This window comes from Geotrypetes seraphini, chromosome 15, assembly GCF_902459505.1.
Source record: "Geotrypetes seraphini chromosome 15, aGeoSer1.1, whole genome shotgun sequence".
Classification (NCBI taxonomy): Eukaryota; Metazoa; Chordata; class Amphibia; order Gymnophiona; family Dermophiidae; genus Geotrypetes; species Geotrypetes seraphini.
The window spans coordinates 66,301,625-66,321,548 of NC_047098.1; the positions used below are offsets into that span (position 1 = coordinate 66,301,625).

Consider the following 19,924-nt stretch of genomic DNA (forward strand, 5'->3'; position numbering starts at 1 on the left):
CCCCCCTTACCCTCAAGCTCATGTTCATTATTGTAATTTGCTTATTTAATGTTCACATTGCCCCCCCTACAAAATTTATTTTAACCTTTCAATTTTAGCATTGTAAACTGGCCAGTTGCACGTCGATGGTCGATATATGTTCTTATATTAAAATTAATTAAACTTGAAACATAGGTATGACTATTTCTGTTCCATAATTTGGTCTGTTTAGTGGCGTAGTGAGGGTGAGGCACCCAGGGCAGTGCCTCCTCCTGCTTTTTCCCTTCCCCCATACCTTGTGCCAGCATTGGCTCTTCCTGGACCCGCACCTAGGAAGTGACATCAGAGGAAGTGATGTCAGAGGAAGAACCGATGCTGGTGCGAGCAGCAGGTTGGGCTGCTGTTCGTGCTGGGAATGATAAAGAAGTATAGGGGAAGGGGAGTGTCACTGGGTCTATTTGATGTTTCCCTATTTACAAGGAGGCGTGGATTCTTTTGACTGTCCAGTTCCATGGAGACAGCCTGTCTGCTCTCTTGTTCTCTCAGCACTTTCCCTGGAACATGCAAAGTAAACCCAAAAGGTTGAGAGACATCCAGGGATCAGTCCGGGTTCAGAGCTTCCTGCAGTATCTCCCAGAAACCTTAGGCTAACTTTCAGGCCCTGAAAATGTTGACATCTCACACATTCTTTATAAAGATGCATTCAACATATAGATAGAGTAATCAATTAAATACAATATCTTGACCCTAATGAATTAAACGAATAGGTCATCAAATTATAAAATTTAAGCATTCCCTAAAACCTTTTTCTATAAAGAGGCTATTAACATATAGACTGTTCAATAAATCTAAATCTATACAAATTATTAAAATATCTTCATTCTATTCATTTTATACCTTTCCTTAAGTGATCCCATCCTTTGTGTTCTTACCTTAAATGTTCCTCTCTTTTTTTTTTTTTATAAATTGAAGTCCCTCCCATTATCCATTTGTATCAGTTTGTAATAGAACAAAAATGATCTGTATGTAATGTCTTATTTCGTCCACCCTGTTTTCTTTTTATATAACGGAAACATGTTATACACATTGAAATATATGACTTTGCATAAAAATCAAACTCTATGAAACTTGAAACATTCTAAGTGTGCATGGAAAAAGGCAGAAGCAAACCAGTGGTTCATGTATAAACTGTGTTCATAGCTGCCATTGTTTTATATTTATATATAAAGTGTTTATACTATTATTATGGAAGTAGTTCAGTTCAAAATGATTCACAATTTAAAAGGAACCATATCAGTAAGAATGAGAATAAAACAGCAGAGAGAGAAAGAATAACAAAAAAGATTGGTAAGAGCAGATAGCATAGCTGGTTTTAAGAAAGGTTTGGACAAGTTCCTGGAGGAAAAGTCCATAGTCTGTTATTGAGAAAGACATGGGGGAAGCCTTCTTGCCCTGGATCGTTAGCATGGAATTTTGCTACTCTTTGGGTTTTGGCCAGGTACTAGGGACCTGGATTGACCACCGTGAGAACAGGCTACTGGGCTTGATGGACCATTAGTCTGACCCAGTAAGGCTATTCTTACGGTCTTTTGATCTTTCGAAGCACTCATTGGTAAGATGTCCTCTGTACTTGTTGCTTCTTTGCACAACCTGTGTGATTGTTACAGTCTGCTGTGATTAATGTTCTTGATGCACCTTCATTCAATTTCTGATGAAGAACTGTGTATGTATAATTGTAATCCACCTAGAAGTTTGACGATAGTGCAGATTATAAATAATGTAGTAAATAAAAATAAGTCTTGAGGAAGATGATTCCAGCCTTCTGGACTAGTAGTTCCAAAGGACCATTTTCTCCAAGCCTCATAACATTCCAACCAGGGATCTCAAAACAAGTTGTTCTTGGGTGATATGTCCTTAAGGTACAGGTCTGGACAGATCAATAAGCTTATACATTAATCATTGATAATTTAAATTAACAATGCTGTTTCACTGGGACTCCTGGGAGTCAATGTAATCACATCATATAACTGTAAACACTGACCCACCTAGCAGAACCTGGCTGTTCATTTGATTTGTAGACTGACAATAGTTGTAATTTATCCAGATATCGTACCAAAGCATATTACAATAATCCAGAAAACACAAAAGCAAAGCTGGGATATCAGTGTTCAGAAAGCCCTCATCCAAATATGGTTTAGTTGGCTTCTAATAGCGTCATATACCCTTTTTCCTTGAAAATAAGCCCTAGCATGATTTTTTAAAGATGCTCCTAATATATAAACCCTACCCCCAAAATAAGCCCAGGTTAAGATTGACACCCCCCCAAAGCCCCTCCCCCCCGAATGTTCCCAGTGCTCCCCGACTCCATTCCTGACACTAGTGCTGCCTGATTCACCGAAAAAATCAGACTCGCAATCAATGACCCCGCCCCCACCCTGGTGAGACCTGACATCCATTCCGAGGCTTCCTAAAGCAGCAGCAGTGGCAGCGCTCTGAACGGGCTGCTTTGCGGTCTTCCCTCTGCTGCGTCACTGATGCGGCAGGGGGAAGGCCTTGAAGCAGCCTGTTCAGAGTGCTGCTGCCGCTGCTGTTTTTGAAGGCCTCGGAGCAGAGGTATGTCACTCTCATGGTAGGAGGGTGGGTGAGATTCTTCTTCACAGGGAAATGGGAGGGAGGGATACAAAGATGCAAGGGGATGGGTGAGAGGGGAGGAAAGATGCTGCACATGGGGGGAGGAGAAAGGAAAGAGGAAGAATTGGAAGGGAGAGATGATTGTTGTACATGAAAAAAAAATAAGACATTCCCCCCCAAATAAGCCCTAATGTATTTTTTTGGACCCAAAATTAATATACGACACTGTCTTATTTTCAGGAAAACACAGTATTTGTTCCTGACCAATTCCTTAACATCCTAACAAAACTCCTAAGCACTGCACCTCTGAAACCCAGGGAATGTAAACAGTTTTGGAAGAACTCTCAAATCAGCAGCAACCACCTGTCCCATTGCCAAACTTGTGGGTTTTGCCACATTGATTAACAAGTTGCTCTCCGCAACTACTCATGCTCTTCTCATGCTAATCTCAGTGGTTGGGAACCACTGGATTAGAATGCAGTCATACATTCTAATCCAGTGGTTCCCAACCCTGTCCTGGAGGACCACCAGCCAATCAGGTTTTTGGGATAGCCCTAATGAATATGCATGAGAGAGATTTGCATCTAATGGAGGTTTCAAGCATGCAATCTGTCCCATGCATATTCATTAGGGCTATCCTGAAAACCTGACTGGCTGGTGGTCCTTCAGGACAGGGTTGGGAATCATTAATCTAATCTGAGATTTATAATTCTGCCGAATCCCATAAAGAACAAAGCAGATTACAAAGATAGTAACAAAACTACAAGAACCAGCAAATGAACTGGGAAATACAAATAAAGTTATTTAATACATAGAAACATGATGGCAGATAAAGGCCAAATGGCCCATCCAGTCTGTCCATCTGCAGCATCCACTATTTCCTCCTTTCCCTAAGAGATCCCATGTGCCTTTCTTGAATTAAGACAGTCTTTGTCTCCACTACCTCTACCAGGAAATTATTCTATGCATCTACCCTCTTTCCATAAAAAAAGTATTTCCTTAGATTCCTCCTGAACCTATCACCTCTGAACTTCATCCTATGCCCTCTCATTCTAGAACTTCCTTTCAAATGAAAGAGACTTGCCTCCTGCGCATTTATGCCATTTAGGTATTTAAACATCTCTATCGCCCCTCTCCTGCCTTTCCTCCAAGTGTACATATTAAGATCTTTAAGTCTGTTCCTATACGCCTTATGATGACCACCGACCATTTTAGTAGCCTTTCTCTGGACCGACTCCATCCTTTTGATATCTTTTTGAAGGTGAGGTCTCACCAGAGACCTACAGGGGCATCAATACCTCCTTTTTCTTAGAGACCATACCTCTCCCTATGCACTGTAGCATCCTTCTAGCTTTTTCTGTTGCTTTTTCAACCTCTTTGGTCACCCAAGTCCCGCTCCTCTTTTGCACACAAAAGTTCTTCACCTCCTAAACTGTACCATTCCTTCAGGTCCTGGTGGGGATACTGAAACTAAGAGTTACGTTCTCAAAGAGGACCTTTAGAACAGGGCTTTAATTAGATGAATGTTATGCCCAGGACCTTATGATCTCAGACATGGAGGTCTATGTCAGCCCTTAAGCTGTAGCTCTTGTGGTAGGATATTACATGGGCAATTTCCTGCTTTACAACTTGTGTCTCCAAGCTCGGGAACTGTTCTATTAATAAAAAGGCTATGGCCAAATTTTACTACTTCTTTCATGTCTGGTCTGATGATTATTACAACCATAATTGTGTGAAATAATATTTGTAGAATTTAAAGTGATCTGTTTGAGAGAGAATGAGGAATTGGTTGGTAATGGGTGGGGTGGTTAGCTGTAATGCATGGCTAATAGGGTGTATCATAGGCAGGAAGGACTGAAGGAGAAATATTAGGTGTAGACCAAGTTAGAGATGTTAATCTGTCCCCGTGAGCATAACTTACTCTTCAAATGTTTCAATTCTTCCTTCATACAATACACATTCCCTATCGTATCTACTGACTAAACTCCAGTCTTCAAGGGTCCTCAGATCACTACTGAGTAACTTAACTTCAAGTGGCTTAAATCCTCATTGATCTCGCTGAAGTTATGTAATATTTTTTATATATATGTTTTTGGTTTTATATTGTTTTCAATCTCTTATTTATTCATAGTTAGAATTACAGGTACTTATTCAAGTTTCAAGTTTATTTAAAATATTTGATATGATCACAATATCCAAATCTACTGCGATTTACAAAGATTAAAAATAGAAAAAATAAAAAATCCAACAAACAGGACATTAAAAAAACAGTTATGACAAAAAAAAATGCAATTGAGGGGGAGGGGATTAAATACAATTCCAAAATAAATGAAAGAGGGTGGGAAAGGAGACAAAAGGTTAAGGAACGTTACCCACTTAATTTCTGCTTCAGTGTTCCTTGTCCAGAATGAGGTCATATGATTTTAAATGGGTCAGTTAAAGGCGTCCTTAAACAGCCAACTTTTTAGTAGGCCTTTGAACTTGTTAAGTAATTTTTCTTCTCTTACGTTGAAAGGAAGCAAGTTCCAAATATGAGGAGCTAGCCGTAACAGTAAAGATCATATCCCTCCTTGAATAAATGATTTTTAATGAGGGAATTACTAACAGAGATTTATCTTCTGATCTTAGAGATTTTACTGGAATGTATGGTATTAGAAATATTTCTAAAAATGCTGGGGCTTTATTTACTAGTATTTTATGTGTGAGTAAAGCTATTTTGTAAGTAATTCTATGGTTTACCGGTAACCAGTGATTTTCCTTTAACAGTGGAGTTACATGATCAAATTTTTTTCTTTTCATGATAATTTTTATTGCAATGTTTTTTAAGGAAGTCCCTTTGTATAGGGCATTACAATAGTCAATTTTAGAAATGACTAGGGAATGTATTAAGATATTTAGTGATGATTTGTTGCGAAACGCGGACAGTGATCTGATTAATCTTAACCTGTAGAAACAAGTTCTTACCAGTGAACTAATTTGGTTGTTGTAGTTAAGCTTTATGACCCCAAGGATCTTTACCTTAGTATAACTACTTTAAGGTTAGTTGTGTTTATGATTATATTGGCTCCTAATTTCTGCCCCTCCCTACACGGAAAGAGCATAGTCTCGGTTTTGGATGTATTGAGGGCCAATTTATTATCATGTAACCATTTTGATATTTTAGAAAGTTTCTCATTGATTGCTGTGATTTCTCCATCTGCGCTAGTGTCTATGGGGTATAACAATTGTACGTTATCTGCATTTGCAAATGGGATAAACCCAATTGACTGACTGAGGGTTAACAGTGGTGCCAGGAATATGTTAAATAATAGTGGAGATAGAATTGAACCTTGCGGAATCCCAAAGTTTGTCGAAGTTATCATTGCCGAAGAGTTGTTAAATGTAACCTTAGATGAAAGTTTGTGAAAATATGATTGAAGCCACTGAAGAACAACTTCCGAAATTCCCATAGATCTTAGTCTGCGTAAGAGAAGATAGTGATCAATAGTGTCGAACGCTGATGATAAGTCTAAGGATATAAGGAGAACTAATTGATGCTGATCCCAAAAATATAATACAGAGGATGTCAGGCCAATTAAAGAATGCTCGGTTGAATAATATTGTGTAATGCTCCGGTTTTCTCTATGAATTCTGAAACTTGATTAAAAACTATTTTTTCCGTCATTTTTGCTAAAAATGGAATATTTGCTATTGGCCTGAAATTACTAGAATCGTTCAGATTCCCTTTTACATCTTTGGGTATTGGGTGAATGATTGAGTTTTTCCAGTTTTCCAGCTTTTAGTATCTGTCCCCCATTGCCGTCAACGCGTTTCGCTTTACTTTTTCAAGGCTGCAATACAAAAATAATTGAAATCGGATACTGCCAGCCAAGATCCACCTACGGTGCTCAAAACATTACTAATATTACTTAAATACAAACTAACATGTTCTTACCGTTGTGAGATTAGCACTTGCATATTTTTTACTACCGCTGCTAAGTCAAGATGGCTGTGGTGTTTTTTTCACACAGTTAAATAGGGAAACCCCATGACGTCACCCCCAAGTCATTTGGGGAACTCAACTGCTTTAAAGAAGTGACTTCCCTTTCCTCTTGTATTCTCCGTCCCCCTCTTCCCTTCCTTTTACTTTATATTTCTTTAAGTAATTAAAATCTGCCCCCCCCCGCTCCTCTTGTATCTAATATGTCCAAACTTTGTTCCTATCCAGGCTACAACCTGCCTTATTTTAGTTCTTTTTTTAATGTTTTATAAATTTTTAATATTGCAAACCAGCCAGATACTTGTGATGGTCAGTATAACAAATTTTTAATAAATTTGAAACTCTTCATAATGAGCCCTCTTACATGGGCCGTGGATGAAAAAGTATTTCCTTTTTATTTATCGTCTTTTTTAATTTTTGGTAACTGTTTACTATTTGTTTTTGAAAGGCAGAAAATCACCTTCCTAGGGGCTCCCCTTTCCCTTACACTTTGGGCTCCTTTTATTAAACTGCGTTGGGGCATTAACACTTGCTAGACGCTAACGCCAGCATTGAGCTGGCGTTAGTTCTAGCCACGTAGTGCATGGTAATACCCTGCGTGCACTAAAACCGCTAGTGAACCTTAGTAAAAGGAGCCCTATGTCTACATAATGGCATCCATATTTGAGGCTGCAGAAAAAACTATAATTGGAAAGGAATCGGACTCCCTTTCATTTATTTATTTATTGAACTATCTATGATTACAACCTTGGATTCAGAAACTCTCCCTTTTATGAAGAAGAGAGACTGAAGTGATAGGTGGAAAAGTGCAGACAGGGACACCACTTTTAACAGGGAGGATGCTTTGCCACAGCTCTGCCACAGCTACTCCGACCTGAAAATCAACTTGACAAATTTAAGATAAGTTTGAAGACCTTCTTATTTAGCGATGCCTTTTCCTGTGTTTAGATTTTTCCTTTATATACCAATTTTTATTTTATTTATTTTTCTTTTCTTTTTTTTCTTTCTCTCCTTACTTCCATTCTTCATCTTTTTCTTCTTTTATATTCAACCAACTGCTTTTATAAAGCGATCCCACCCTATTTGTTTTACCCTCTTCCCTCTTTCTCCTTTCTTCTTTTAACATGTAACTTCCCCCCATCCTTCCCATTTTCCCTCACTTTCAAGTCTGTCTAGTTAATGTCTTCAGTGTACACTTTGATTATTTTATATTTATTTATTTATTTAATTTTTCTTTTCAAATTTTTATTGTAAACCGGCCAGATATTTGTTGATGGTCGGTATATTAAAAGCCAATAAACTTGAAACTTTGCATGAAAATATAGCAAGCAAGGGAGGGGTTAGAAAATTGGAGTTCCAGCAGAGCAACAGCAGGCTTTCATCAAGACAGATACTGACAAAAAAAGAGAAATAAAGGACAAACTTACAGGAAATTAACTCTCTCTCACTAAGCTGCAGTAGAGATTTCTATCTTGGCCTGGAATGCTAAATGCTCCAACGCAGATAGAATTCCTATGAGCTTAGGAGCATTTAGCCCCTGGGCCAGGTAGAAACCTCTGCTGCAGCTTAGTCAAAGTGGGCCTAAGCTTAACCAGGGAAAGATGGGTGGGGTAATACATGAGGGAGGGTTTGTTTTAGTACCACTTTCAAAACAAAGATGAAATATTTCTAAGCTGTCTTTTCAGCTCAAACACTAGAAAACCATGATGTAAATTGTAACAAACCATAACGGGAGTAAGAAAACAGCAAGGCAGACAGTCAACTAGGTCCAATGTGGAAAGTAAACCAGAAGTGGACCTTGATGGAACAACCCTAGTCTTTATTATTACATAGAAGGTCCCAGAGATTAAAAACTGATGCCTGACATGGTCATATTTTGCCGTACACAAGTGGCATCAATTGCGATGAAACTGCAATCATAAAGTTTCAAGTTTAGTTGAGATTGGAGATATCACCCATTGACAAAGCCACCCGAGCGGTTCACACAATCGATTCACAATCTAATCAGGTGCTCTAAGTAGTTTTCCCTATCTGTCCCAGCAGGCTCGCAATCTAACTATGGTAGCTGGGGCAGTGGAGGGTTAAGTGACTTGCCCAGGGTCACAAGGAGCAGTGCTCGGCTCAAACCTACAACCTAAGGATAACGAGGCAGCAGCTCTAACAACTAGGCCACTCCTGCACTCCATAAGAACAGGTGAAACGTTGTGAAACATATGTTAGATATGGCAGTGATTACAATATGTCAGATTTGAAATGTGTATCCTGCCACATCTGATATGACCCGTGAACATTATATATTCACTGTACGTAATGGAGGTCTACAAACAGCAAATGAGCACATGCCGTCTTGGAATTCCTGAAAAGAAAAGCCGTCTTGGCTTACTTTTCAATTCACAAACAGTCAGCAGGGTTTTGCTCTAATCCTGTGTGTGTTGGAAATACCTGGTGAATAGAGGAATGCCACCAACTTTTAACTAAAGGTACAAAAAAATGTTAACCACAGACCAACGCAACAATGTTTGAAAAGTCTTTATTACTTCATATTGCTTAAAGGGTGCACTTTTTTGTGGCAGATTGATTACATAAAGAATATTGGAGTCCTGAGCCTTCATTGCACACTGTTTTATTTTCAGAGCTGCTTAGAGAGGACGGGAAACTGACAGGATTGACGGTCAGTCTAGAAGAGGTATGCAGGCAGATTGATAGGCTTAAAAACGATAAATCCCCGGGACCGGATGGCATTCATCCGAGGGTAATCGAAGAACTGAAAGGGGCTATAGCTGAACTGCTTCAACTAATAGCCAATCTGTCGATCAAATCGGGAAGGATTCCGGAAGACTGGAAAGTGGCGAATGTCACGCCGATCTTCAAGAAAGGTTCAAGGGGAGATCCTGGAAACTACAGACCAGTGAGTCTGACCTCGGTAGCAGGAAAGATGGTAGAGTCGCTGATAAAGGACCGCATCATTGATCACCTTGACAGACACAATCTGATGAGGACTATCCAGCATGGCTTCAGCAAGGGAAGATCTTGCTTGATGAACTTGCTGCACTTCTTCGAGGGAGTAAACAGGCAGATAGACAAGGGCGAGCCAGTCGACATTGTATATCTGGATTTTCAGAAGGCATTCAACAAGGTCCCACATTAACAACTACTAAACGAGGATGAAATACTCATGTGAATTAAAAACTGGTTGGCGGATAGGAAACAGAGAGTGGGGGTAAATGTACAATTACACGGACTGGAAAAACATCATGAGTGGAGTGCCGCAGGGTTCAGTACTTGGACATGTGCTCTTCAACATATTTATAAATGACCTGGAAATTGGTATGACGAGTGAAGTGATTAAATTTGCAGACGATACGAAGTTATTCAGAGTGGTAAAGACACAGAAGGATTGCAAAGACCTGCAATGTGACATAAACACGCTTGAGAAATGGGCCGCGACATGGCAAATGAGGTTTAACGTGGATAAGTGTAAGGTGATGCATGTCGGTAATAAAAATGTTACACACGAATACAGGATGTCTGGTACTTGGAAAGACCCCCTAGGAAAGAGACCTGGGAGTACTGGTTGACAAGTCGATGAAGCCATCCACGCAATGCGCAGCGGCTGCAAAAAGGGTGAACAGAATGTTAGGAATGATTAAGAAGGGGATCACGAGCAGATCGGAGAAGGTTATCATGCTGCTGTACCAGGCTATGGTACGCCCTTCACCTGGAATACTGCATCCAGCACTGGTACATGAAGAAGGACATGGTACTACTAAAAAGGGTCCAGAAAAGAGCGTCTAAAATGGTTAAGTGGCTGGAGGAGTTGCCTTACAGTGAGAGATTGGAAAAACTGGGCCTCTTCTCCCTTGAAAAGAGGAGGCTGAGAGGGGACATGATTGAAACATTCAAGATAATGAAGGGAATAGACTTAGTAGATAAAGACAGATTGTTCACCCTCTCCAAGGTAGGGAGAATGAGAAGGCACTCTCTAAAGTTGAAAGGGGACAGATTCCGTACAAACGTAAGGAGGTTCTTCTTCACCCAGAGAGTGGTAGAAAACTGGAACGGAGGCTGTTATAGGGGAAAACACCCTCCAGGGATTCAAGACAAAATTAGACAAGTTCCTGCTGAACCAGAACATACGCAGGTAAAGCTAGTGTCAGTTTGGGCACTGGTCTATGACCTAAGGGCCACCGCGTGAGTGGACAGCTGGGCATGATGGACCACTGGTCAATTGATATCAGTTTTTTTTATTTCTTTGTTGTAGTTTGCAATAGGTGAGATAAGGATATGTCTCCACTCTTACCTTTAAAAGTAATATATTTCAAAGATACTTTTAAACCTGTTTGTTTATAGTGGGTTTTTTTTTTTTTTAATACATCTTTTCACTCTCTGTCTAGAAAATATCCCCTTTGTGTGTAACCTTAATATTGGGGTCCTTTTACAAAGGTGCAGGAAAAAAACCAACCCCAAAACTCTTTAGCATGCACCTGTTTGCAAATCTTTCCCATGTGCTTAGACCAGGGGTGGGGCAACTCCGGTCCTCAAAGGCCGGAATCCGGTCAGGATTTCCCCAATGGATATGCATTGAAAGCAATGCATGCAAATAGATCTCATGCATATTCATTGGGGAAATCCTGAAAAGCCAACTGGATTCCGGCCCTCAAGGACCGGAGTTGCCCACCCCTGGCTTGACCATTTTTAGTACAGCTGTGAAAGGGCCAGTTTTCTATTTTTGTATTGATGGCCATGCACAAATCCTTCCATTATCATAAAGGCATTTTAAGAAAATGACTATTTGGGCACTTGCTGCTGGAGTCTCTAAACAATGCCATTGTCGTCGGCCGCCTTAAAAGCAGTCTCCGATCATGTGTTAGTTATGATGACGCTGTTTAGAGAATCGCGCTTCCTGCAAAGATTTGTGCCGGAAATGTAGGCCAGGGTTTTCCAGGCCTACACTTCCGACACCTACCTTTGATGTGAATCATGCCTCGGGAGGTGCCTAGCAGCACCTAAAACCACTTCTGGAATTAGAGGCACCTGCAGTGGCGATGGACGCTTCAATAGGTGCTATTCTGGCCCTCTTTGTTTAGGCACTTTGAATTTTTACTTAAATACCATTTAAAATGGCGTTTTCCTCTTAACCTAGGCCCTATTAGGAGGCCTATCGGTGCCTAATATAAGGTGCTGTTTATAGAATTTCCCCGTTACTGCCCCCTATTTTGAAGGCTGTAAGAGTTCTGGCAATACCAACGCGCTAACCATATAGCGTGCTAGTGTAGATGGCGCTGTTTAGCATAGGAATGCCCCCTTGCCACCCCCACCAAAAAAGAATATTTTAGCATGCAGTTGTTGGCATATGTACCTTTCAAAGATAGCGCAGAACACCTGAGCGCGTCCTGCAAGCCACTTTAGTGAAAGAACCCCGTTGTGCTGGGGAGACAGTGTAATAGGTCACGATTCTCAATATCTAACTTTACCTTTTCTGTAGGTGCTGACAGCATTTGGCGAAGCCTGCAAAGTGAAATTGAATGTTCCTTCTGAACTGGGGGCTGAAAAGTTAGTTGGCAGAGGTAAGAAATGGTCAATGTAATTTAATGCCTGAACTGGTCCTTGCCTGTCGGTATTCATCTCTTGGAAAGAGGAGATTTAAAATAGAGAGAGACACAGAGACAAATTTTCCCCTGTCCCCGCAGGAACTCAATTCCTCATCCCGTCCCCGTGAGCTTTGTCACTGTCCCTGCCCCATTCCTGCAAGCTCTGCCTTAACCGCACAGGCCTCAAATACTTATGATTTTAAAGAATTTGAGGCTTGTGCAGATGAGAACAGAGCTTTTCAGGAATGGAGTAGGGACAGGAAAAGAACTTGACGGGATGGGAAAATGAGCTCCCGCAGGGACAGGGAGAAATTTGTCCCTGTGTTATTCTCTAATTTAATACATTCCAGAGAAGGCCAGTTTGGCTTTTGTGGAGCATCTAGGGCTTTTTTTTCCTCTCTTGGTGTTTTTCTCTAAACTGCAAAACTTGGGTTGCAAATAATGCATTTCTCCTCTGAGATATACAATACATTCTTTTTTAATTAACATTTAAAGGAGGTGGTGGAGACAAAAATGATGACGGATTTCAAATAGGCATGGGATAAACACAGAGAATCTCTAATTAAAAAATTAATGGTATAAAAATACAAAATTTAAATGGCTGCATGTGTGTTTGGTATGTCAATTGGCGCTTAGATGACGACTTTAGCTGTGAAGAACTAAGGCCGGTGCTGGGCAGGTCTCCCAAATGACAAGTCTGGAGTGGGCTTTGGTGGCAGCTCCAGTCGTTGGCAGGTAAGGATAGTGCCAGGTGGACTTGTATGGTCTATGCCCCAGAAATGTGAAAGAAAGACAATGGTTAAGTTTAATCTTATTATATATTCATTGCTGGTTTAATCATAAGTTGATAATGAATGTGACAATTGGACAGACTGGCTGGACCATTTAGGTCTTTATGTGTTATTATGTAATTGGTGTTAATAAGCAGTAATAGGTCATAATTAGCCTTATTTAGAAGTCATGCATGTAATTGCCTTTAGTTGGCATTGTATAAGTTTCAGTCAAATTCCACAGTATAACTCCGGGGGGTGGGGGGAGGGGGTGTCTTAGACCTGGAAGGGGCCTGGGCAGGTGGGTTATAGCATACTAGCATTTCTGTGCCTGACTCTACAGTAAGGCCAACCATTGAACTAGCAGAAGTGTTTACAACTAAAATTATGGGCATGAATTTGGACTTGTGCATAGAACTGCTGTGCAGAATACTAGGCCTTTACCGACTATTTGGATTTGATGGGATCTGCCCCAAAGACATGATTTTACATTTGGCCGATTAGTGATTTAAATTCGACTGAAATAAACAGGATCTCTGATTTCATATTGTTGCTTTTATTATTCGTTATGTTAAATCTCAATGCCCATTATTTGCATTCAGTATTTTATTTTTAGCTGAATAGTAAAATATGGAGTTCAGTACAGCTGTAGCATAACTACTTATAGAATTCATGCTTGGCTCACATCATTCCCGTGCCTGACTAACTTTAGCTGACTTTTGGGGAGTTACTCCCCCCCCCAAAAAAAAAAAGTTTTCGTTTAAAATATGCATGTTCAAAGATAAAAAATTTCCCTTTTCAGAAGCAGTGGGAAAAATATAATATTATCCTTGGACCAGCAGGCAGCATATTCTCGCATGTGGGTGACGTTATCCACGGAGCCCGGTATGAACAGTGCTAAAAGTGTACTGTCGCCTTAAAGTTCGTAAAAAGCTTCGAGACTGCCTGCACCATGCACGCATGAGTGCCTTCTCCCCTGATGTCGGCTCGCAGTTCCTCGGTTCTTCATTTTCTGCAAAGCAAAGTTGTTGTTTTTGGACTCATTCCAATCAAGTTGCCTTCCCTTTTCGGCTCATTCTTTTGTTTTATTTTATAGTTAACTTTCTCACCTTCGGTCATTTACAGAATTTTTCTTCCTAATGGTCAGCACTCCCACTATCCCATTTAGTAAGCTCGGGAGTCCCATATGTGAGAATACGCTGCCTGCTTGTCCTAGGATAAAGCACAGGTACTTACTGGGGACAGCAGGCAGATATTCCCACATCCCTCCCATCTTCCCTGGTTGGCTTCTTAGCTTGCTTACAGAACTGAGGAACCGCGAGCCAGCGTTGGGAGGGAAGGCATGCGCAGTGCAGGCGGTCTCGAAGATGCTTAAGAAGTTTAAAGTGACAGTACACGAGCTCTGCAGATGATGTCACCCACATGGGGGAATATCTGCCTGCTGTCCCCCTGAGAACACCTGTTGCGGTAAGTAACTGTGCTTTACTGCCCATCAACGCCAATAATTCATTGTTGCCATCTAACTGGGTAATTTTAACTTACCAATACAATAGGCCCAAAGAAAAAACTATAGTTTGCCAAAATATCTATTTCAAAACCAAAAAGAACAATTAGCAACAAAATTTCAATCTCACTCAAGTGAGTACTGGTGTCTAAATTCAGTATCAATATACAGACCTCGTTTTTTTGGTTTCTTTACCCCAGGCAGGCAACTCATAGGTGACTAGCACCAGACCATAAGTCTAAATAGGTCCTGCCCCTTATTCAGTCATTCAGTCCTGTTTAAATCTTTAAAATATTGATGATAAGATCTCTCAGAAAAAAGACACAGTGTTATTTTCAATGAGTGAGAAATGATTAAAATGAAGTGGAGTAATAAATCCCCAGACTATCATAATGTGAAAAAGTCATCAAGATCACTGGTTCCCAAACCTGTCCTGGAGGACCCCCAGGCCAGTCGGGTTTTCAAGATAGCCCTAATGAATAAGCATGGCATCTCCATTTTATGCAAATCTCTGTCATGCATATTCATTAGGGCTATCGTGAAAACCCAACTGGCTTGGGGGTCCTCCAGGACAGGTTTGGGAACCACTGATCAAGATAAATATAATATAATGAAAACCTTGTGACCAAAAAGGTGATCCGACTTATCTGAGTCCCATAGGAGTCCTGTCACCACTCGACAGAGCTCCCTTTCGATTCCTTCGTCAGGAGCAGAGACAAATCGGTCCTTCTTTAAACAGGTTTAAAACTAACCTCAAAACATTTCTATTCAGAGATGCATACCAAAATTACGGCTAATAATCTCGATCAAGGGAAAATAAAACCAAATAAATAGAGAACCGCTTTTAAGAAGCGACCCCCCCCCCCTTTCTGTCCTCCTGTTTTACCCTCTCCTCTATCCTTCCTTTTATTTTTATTTTCTCAATGTATTTAAAATCTCCCTTCCCCCATGTTCCTCTTGTTTTTAACCTGTCTAATTTTTGTCCTTGAATTGGCCCTTATCTGCCCTATTTTTATTTCTATTATAAATATATATATATATTTATTTTTTTAACTACTTTAAATTTTTAATATTGTAAACCGGACAGATACCTGTGATGGTCAGTATACCAAACTATAAATAAACTTCTATGAGAGGTAGGTAAAAATAATCCTCCTTGTACTTTCAGACTTGGCAATCAGGCATTCTTTATCCAGTTCAATTTCCTGCTCGGGGTAAAGAAATCAAAAACGGCACATTTGCTATATTGATATTGGATTTAGGCACCGGTGCTCACCTGAGTGAGATGAAATTTTGTTGCCAATTGTTCTTTTTAATTTAGGCATTTATCTGGGATCCATTTCCTGAATTCCCTACCTAGTGCTGGATAATATCATTTTGTTTTTCATTACTGAGAGTAGTAATAGAGCTTCTCCTGGCCTGGGTGGGATATGAACATTGATATCTGCTTTACTGCTGCTGGTATGTTATATTTTAAGCTCCTGGTCATATAGAGCTTTGCATACTTGGAGACAGGTCGCACTACTTATACCATTCATTTCATGTTTCTGTATTTTACTTTTGCCAGCCAAAATTGGTTTTAACTTTTAAGCAGCTGTTGTTAGCAAAATCAGTTTTATAGAACCATTTCCAGTCAGAAGATCTCTGAACCTAACCCTGTAAACCGTGCCGAGCTCTATGCTTGTGGAGATGGCGCGGTATACAAACCTAAGGTTTAGTTTAGAATTATAAGGATGCGAGGATGGAACCAATATCAACTGGGATAGGCTACAAAGAATATTTTGTTTATTGATTGGGATTTATTAACCACCTTTATGAAGAGGGTCACCCAGGGTTTCATTTACCCGATAACCTATTTTACATCTATGATTCCTACTCTCCAGAAGGTGGCAGGATTTGACTAGTCAACAGTTTTTTGTCAGACTGTGAGAACTTGCGGCAGACACTTTTAAAACTAAAAGGTGTGTGCTCTAGTGCTTACGAAAGATGTTAGAAAGCAGAGGAAAATAAAATTAACATTCATTGACTGTATCTCTTTACCAGTAATGCTGCTGTGCCATTTTTCACTTGTTCCCTACATGCTGCCATTTTCAGAATGGTTAAAATGTTCTCTCTCTCCCTTCCCCCCCTCTTCCTTCTCCCTCCACCCTATCAAGTTTCAAGTTTTTATTAACATATGCAATTCCGCTTATTAGTTTCCTACATGTCAAATCTTAAATCGGGAAGACATTAAAATCGGGAAGACAAAAAAAGAGAAACTGGTAGAAAAAGGAGAGGGGAGAGAACTACATGTTAATATAGGACAGAAGAGACATTCAAGGGTAGCACAGTAGGAGAGGGCCTGTCTGAAATTTTGTGTATTGGGAAGAAAAAGAAAAAGAATTTACTAGGGCTGTGAATGCTACCGTGCAGCATCGCTGTTCTAGACTAGATCAGGGACTGGATGTCCGGAGCCACAAGGCATAGAAGCATTTGCTAGTTAAGAAAGCAGGTTGGCTCATTCCTTTTCAAAGCTGTCAGGATATTCTGGGTCTGCCTTGCCTGCCCATTGCTCTACCTATGGCACAGCTGATTGGCATCCGGGGCAAAAGGATCGCAGCAGCAGGAAATGACCTTTTATGAAGGCCTTGCATGGTACATGGAGGCAGTGGCTCATCGATGCGAGGGCAGGAGAAGACCCACAATCCGCCTTTTCATTGTGGATATTTTGAAAACTGGATTGGGTTGCGACCCCTGATCTATGTAAACAAGTGCTGTTCAATTAATTTTTTTGGAACTTAACAATCCAATCCAAACCTTAGTCTTGTGTACCGGGTCATTCCAACTACGAGACTCAATCTGGTTCACAAAATTAGTTAAAAGACATAAGAATTTCTGCTGCTGGGTCAGACCAGTGCTCCATCTTGCCCAGCAGACCGCTCACGCGGCAGCCCTCTGGTCAAAGACCAGTGTCCTAACCGAGACTAGCCCTACCAGCGTATGTCCTTGTTCAGGAACTTGTCTAAATTTGTCTTGAATCCCTGGAGACAAAGGAAAGCAATAATTGGACAGAAAATTCATCAAGGTTGCAATCCCTTAATTATCAATTAAAAATTTCTTAAAAAGATAAATCTTTAAAGTTTTCTGAAAAAATGTCAGAGAAGGGAGATCATATTCATCGTCTTATAGTTGAGGTGTTCGTGCCACAGACAGATAAATTTTGCTGCACATCTCTGATTTTAAAAATGTTTGTTTTTCGTTTGTACATTTTTAATTGCAGACATTCTACTCTCTTTTCTTTGAAAATTCTTTCATACAGTGAACTTGGAGAAATGTGTGAAGTCCGGCAGCTTTGTTGCCATTTCAAATGATCCAGGCTTCAGTATTACTGGAGATGGGTTGTACACAAGACATCCCATGATGTTATCTGGTAAAAGAAAAGTTGGCATATCGATTCGGGATTTGGAAACACTGGATGAAAAGAAGATGCATGTTGTCTTGGTTCCCCCCAAAAAGGTAAACAAAATCTATAACGTGATTTAAAGGTATAAAAATGTAATAATGCTTAGGAAGGGGATTTACACTTTGGTGATAGAGTCTAACTGGGAATTGCTACAGATGTGACTTGGTGTGTTCAATCTGCCCTAAGCCTGGTAAAAATGATTTCAGAGACAGATTGTATCAATTTATAAGAACATAAGAACAGCCCTATTGGGTCAGACCTGTGGTCCATGTAGCCAATTTCCATGTTTCCAACAGTTGCCCATCCAAATGACGCTGTAATATGTGCCAGTTTTGACCCATTCTGCAGAATTTGCTTTCCTTGGGGATCTGTCACTGGGCTCTTGAAACCAAGCTGGGTCAGGGAGGCCGTAGTGACCAGCAGCTTGCATGTAACTGTCCCCCCTCACACATGCTGAATGGACCAGAGGAGGAGAGAGAAAATAGCTGATGTCCCTTATTCCTCATCTCAAACGTTTCCTGCATTGCCTGGATAGCCTTTTATTCTTATTGTTTTAAAAGTGTGGGAGAAACTTTAGCTAATCTACAGACGTACAATACAACATATACTCCATTATCAGCAAATCTGAATAATCGGAGATTATTATCCCCACAGGAACTCAATTTCCCCATCCCGTCCCCCCGTGAGTTTTCTCACTATCCCTGCCCATCTCTGACTTAACCACACAAGCCTCTTACACTTAGGATTTTAAAGTGTTTGAGGTTTGGGCAAGATGAGGACAGAGCTTGCAGGAATGGGGCAAGGACAGGAGAAGAACTCGCAGAGATGGGAAGAGAAAAGGAGTTTCAGTGGGGACAGGGAAAAATTTCTCCCCATCTTATTCTCTGAAGCTCGTGGTGTGGGAGTCGGAGATACCTAGTTTGTATTATTTTTGCTGGAGGCAGTGCAATCAAATAGGGTTCTTCTTCACATGGGGTGGCATTGCTCCTATATTCAGGTCCAGACAAGTCTCTCCTACGGTATATTACTATATATATACAGTAGGAGAGACTAATTCAGCTTTAGGGATACTCTTAGGGGAGCCTATTCTTTCATTACATGACATTGCGTAGTACTATAGTAATTAAAATTGAATGATACCTGTCCATTTATGTTTACACCTGAATAAGTGGAATAGGATGTTTCTACAGTTTTGTGTGAAGCTTTTTCATGTAGGCTTTTGTATCTGTTTTTTATCCCAGGACAAGCAGGCAGGTATTCTCACTAGTGGGTGACGTCATCCAACGGAGCCCCGATGCGGACATCTCACAAGCATACTTGCTTGTAGAAACTTTTAGAAGTTTCGACTTGCCCACACCGCGCATGCGCATTATAACTTCCATATGCTCCTTCCTTCCTTCCCCCCCCCCTTGTACCTCTGTAACATTCCTGGTATGAGCAGCAACCCTCAAGCTGCTGTTGCGCCAGCGTTGGCGCTTCCTCTGATGTCACTTCCTAGGCACGGGTCCAGGAAATGACATCAGAGGAAGAGCAGACACGCAACAGCAGCATGGGGGTTGCTGCTCGCACCAGGAACATTACGGAGGAAGGGAAGTGACATGCACATGTGGCAGAGGGGGGATGGAGAGGAGGATGGGAGCTTGCTCCCTCACCAAGATGGCGCTCTGGGTGGACCCCCTCCCCCCTGACTATCCCACTGATCAGAATGTATAGATTGAGGGATCATTTATAAGCATGAAACATTCTGTTGAGCTTATTGGCTAGCTGATTTTGTGGGTCAGATGTGTAAGTGATTCTATATTTGGATGGAGAGGGCTATTGCAAAGTTAGAGATTTTGCTTGTTCTCATAGAACATTGCTACTTAATTGACTGCTCCAAAGGGAGTGTGTGGCCTAGTGGTTAGAGCTACAGCCTCAGCACCCTGAGGTTGTGGGTTCAAATCCCATGCTGCTCCTTGTGACCCTGGGCAAGTCACTTAATCCCCCCCCCATTGCCCTAGGTACATTAGATAGTGTGAGAGCCTACCA

General features: G+C 40.8%; 1 protein-coding gene across 1 annotated transcript in view; it reads left to right on the forward strand.

Moving 5' to 3' along the window:
• LOC117348778 (desmocollin-3-like) overlaps positions 1-19,924 on the forward strand; it is a 50,798-nt gene that overhangs the window by 1,545 nt on the left and 29,329 nt on the right. Inside the window, exons 2-3 of the mRNA XM_033921244.1 lie at positions 12,075-12,156; positions 17,753-17,949. Coding sequence (XP_033777135.1) covers positions 12,075-12,156; positions 17,753-17,949 — 279 coding nt within the window. The remainder of the gene's footprint in view (positions 1-12,074; positions 12,157-17,752; positions 17,950-19,924) is intronic.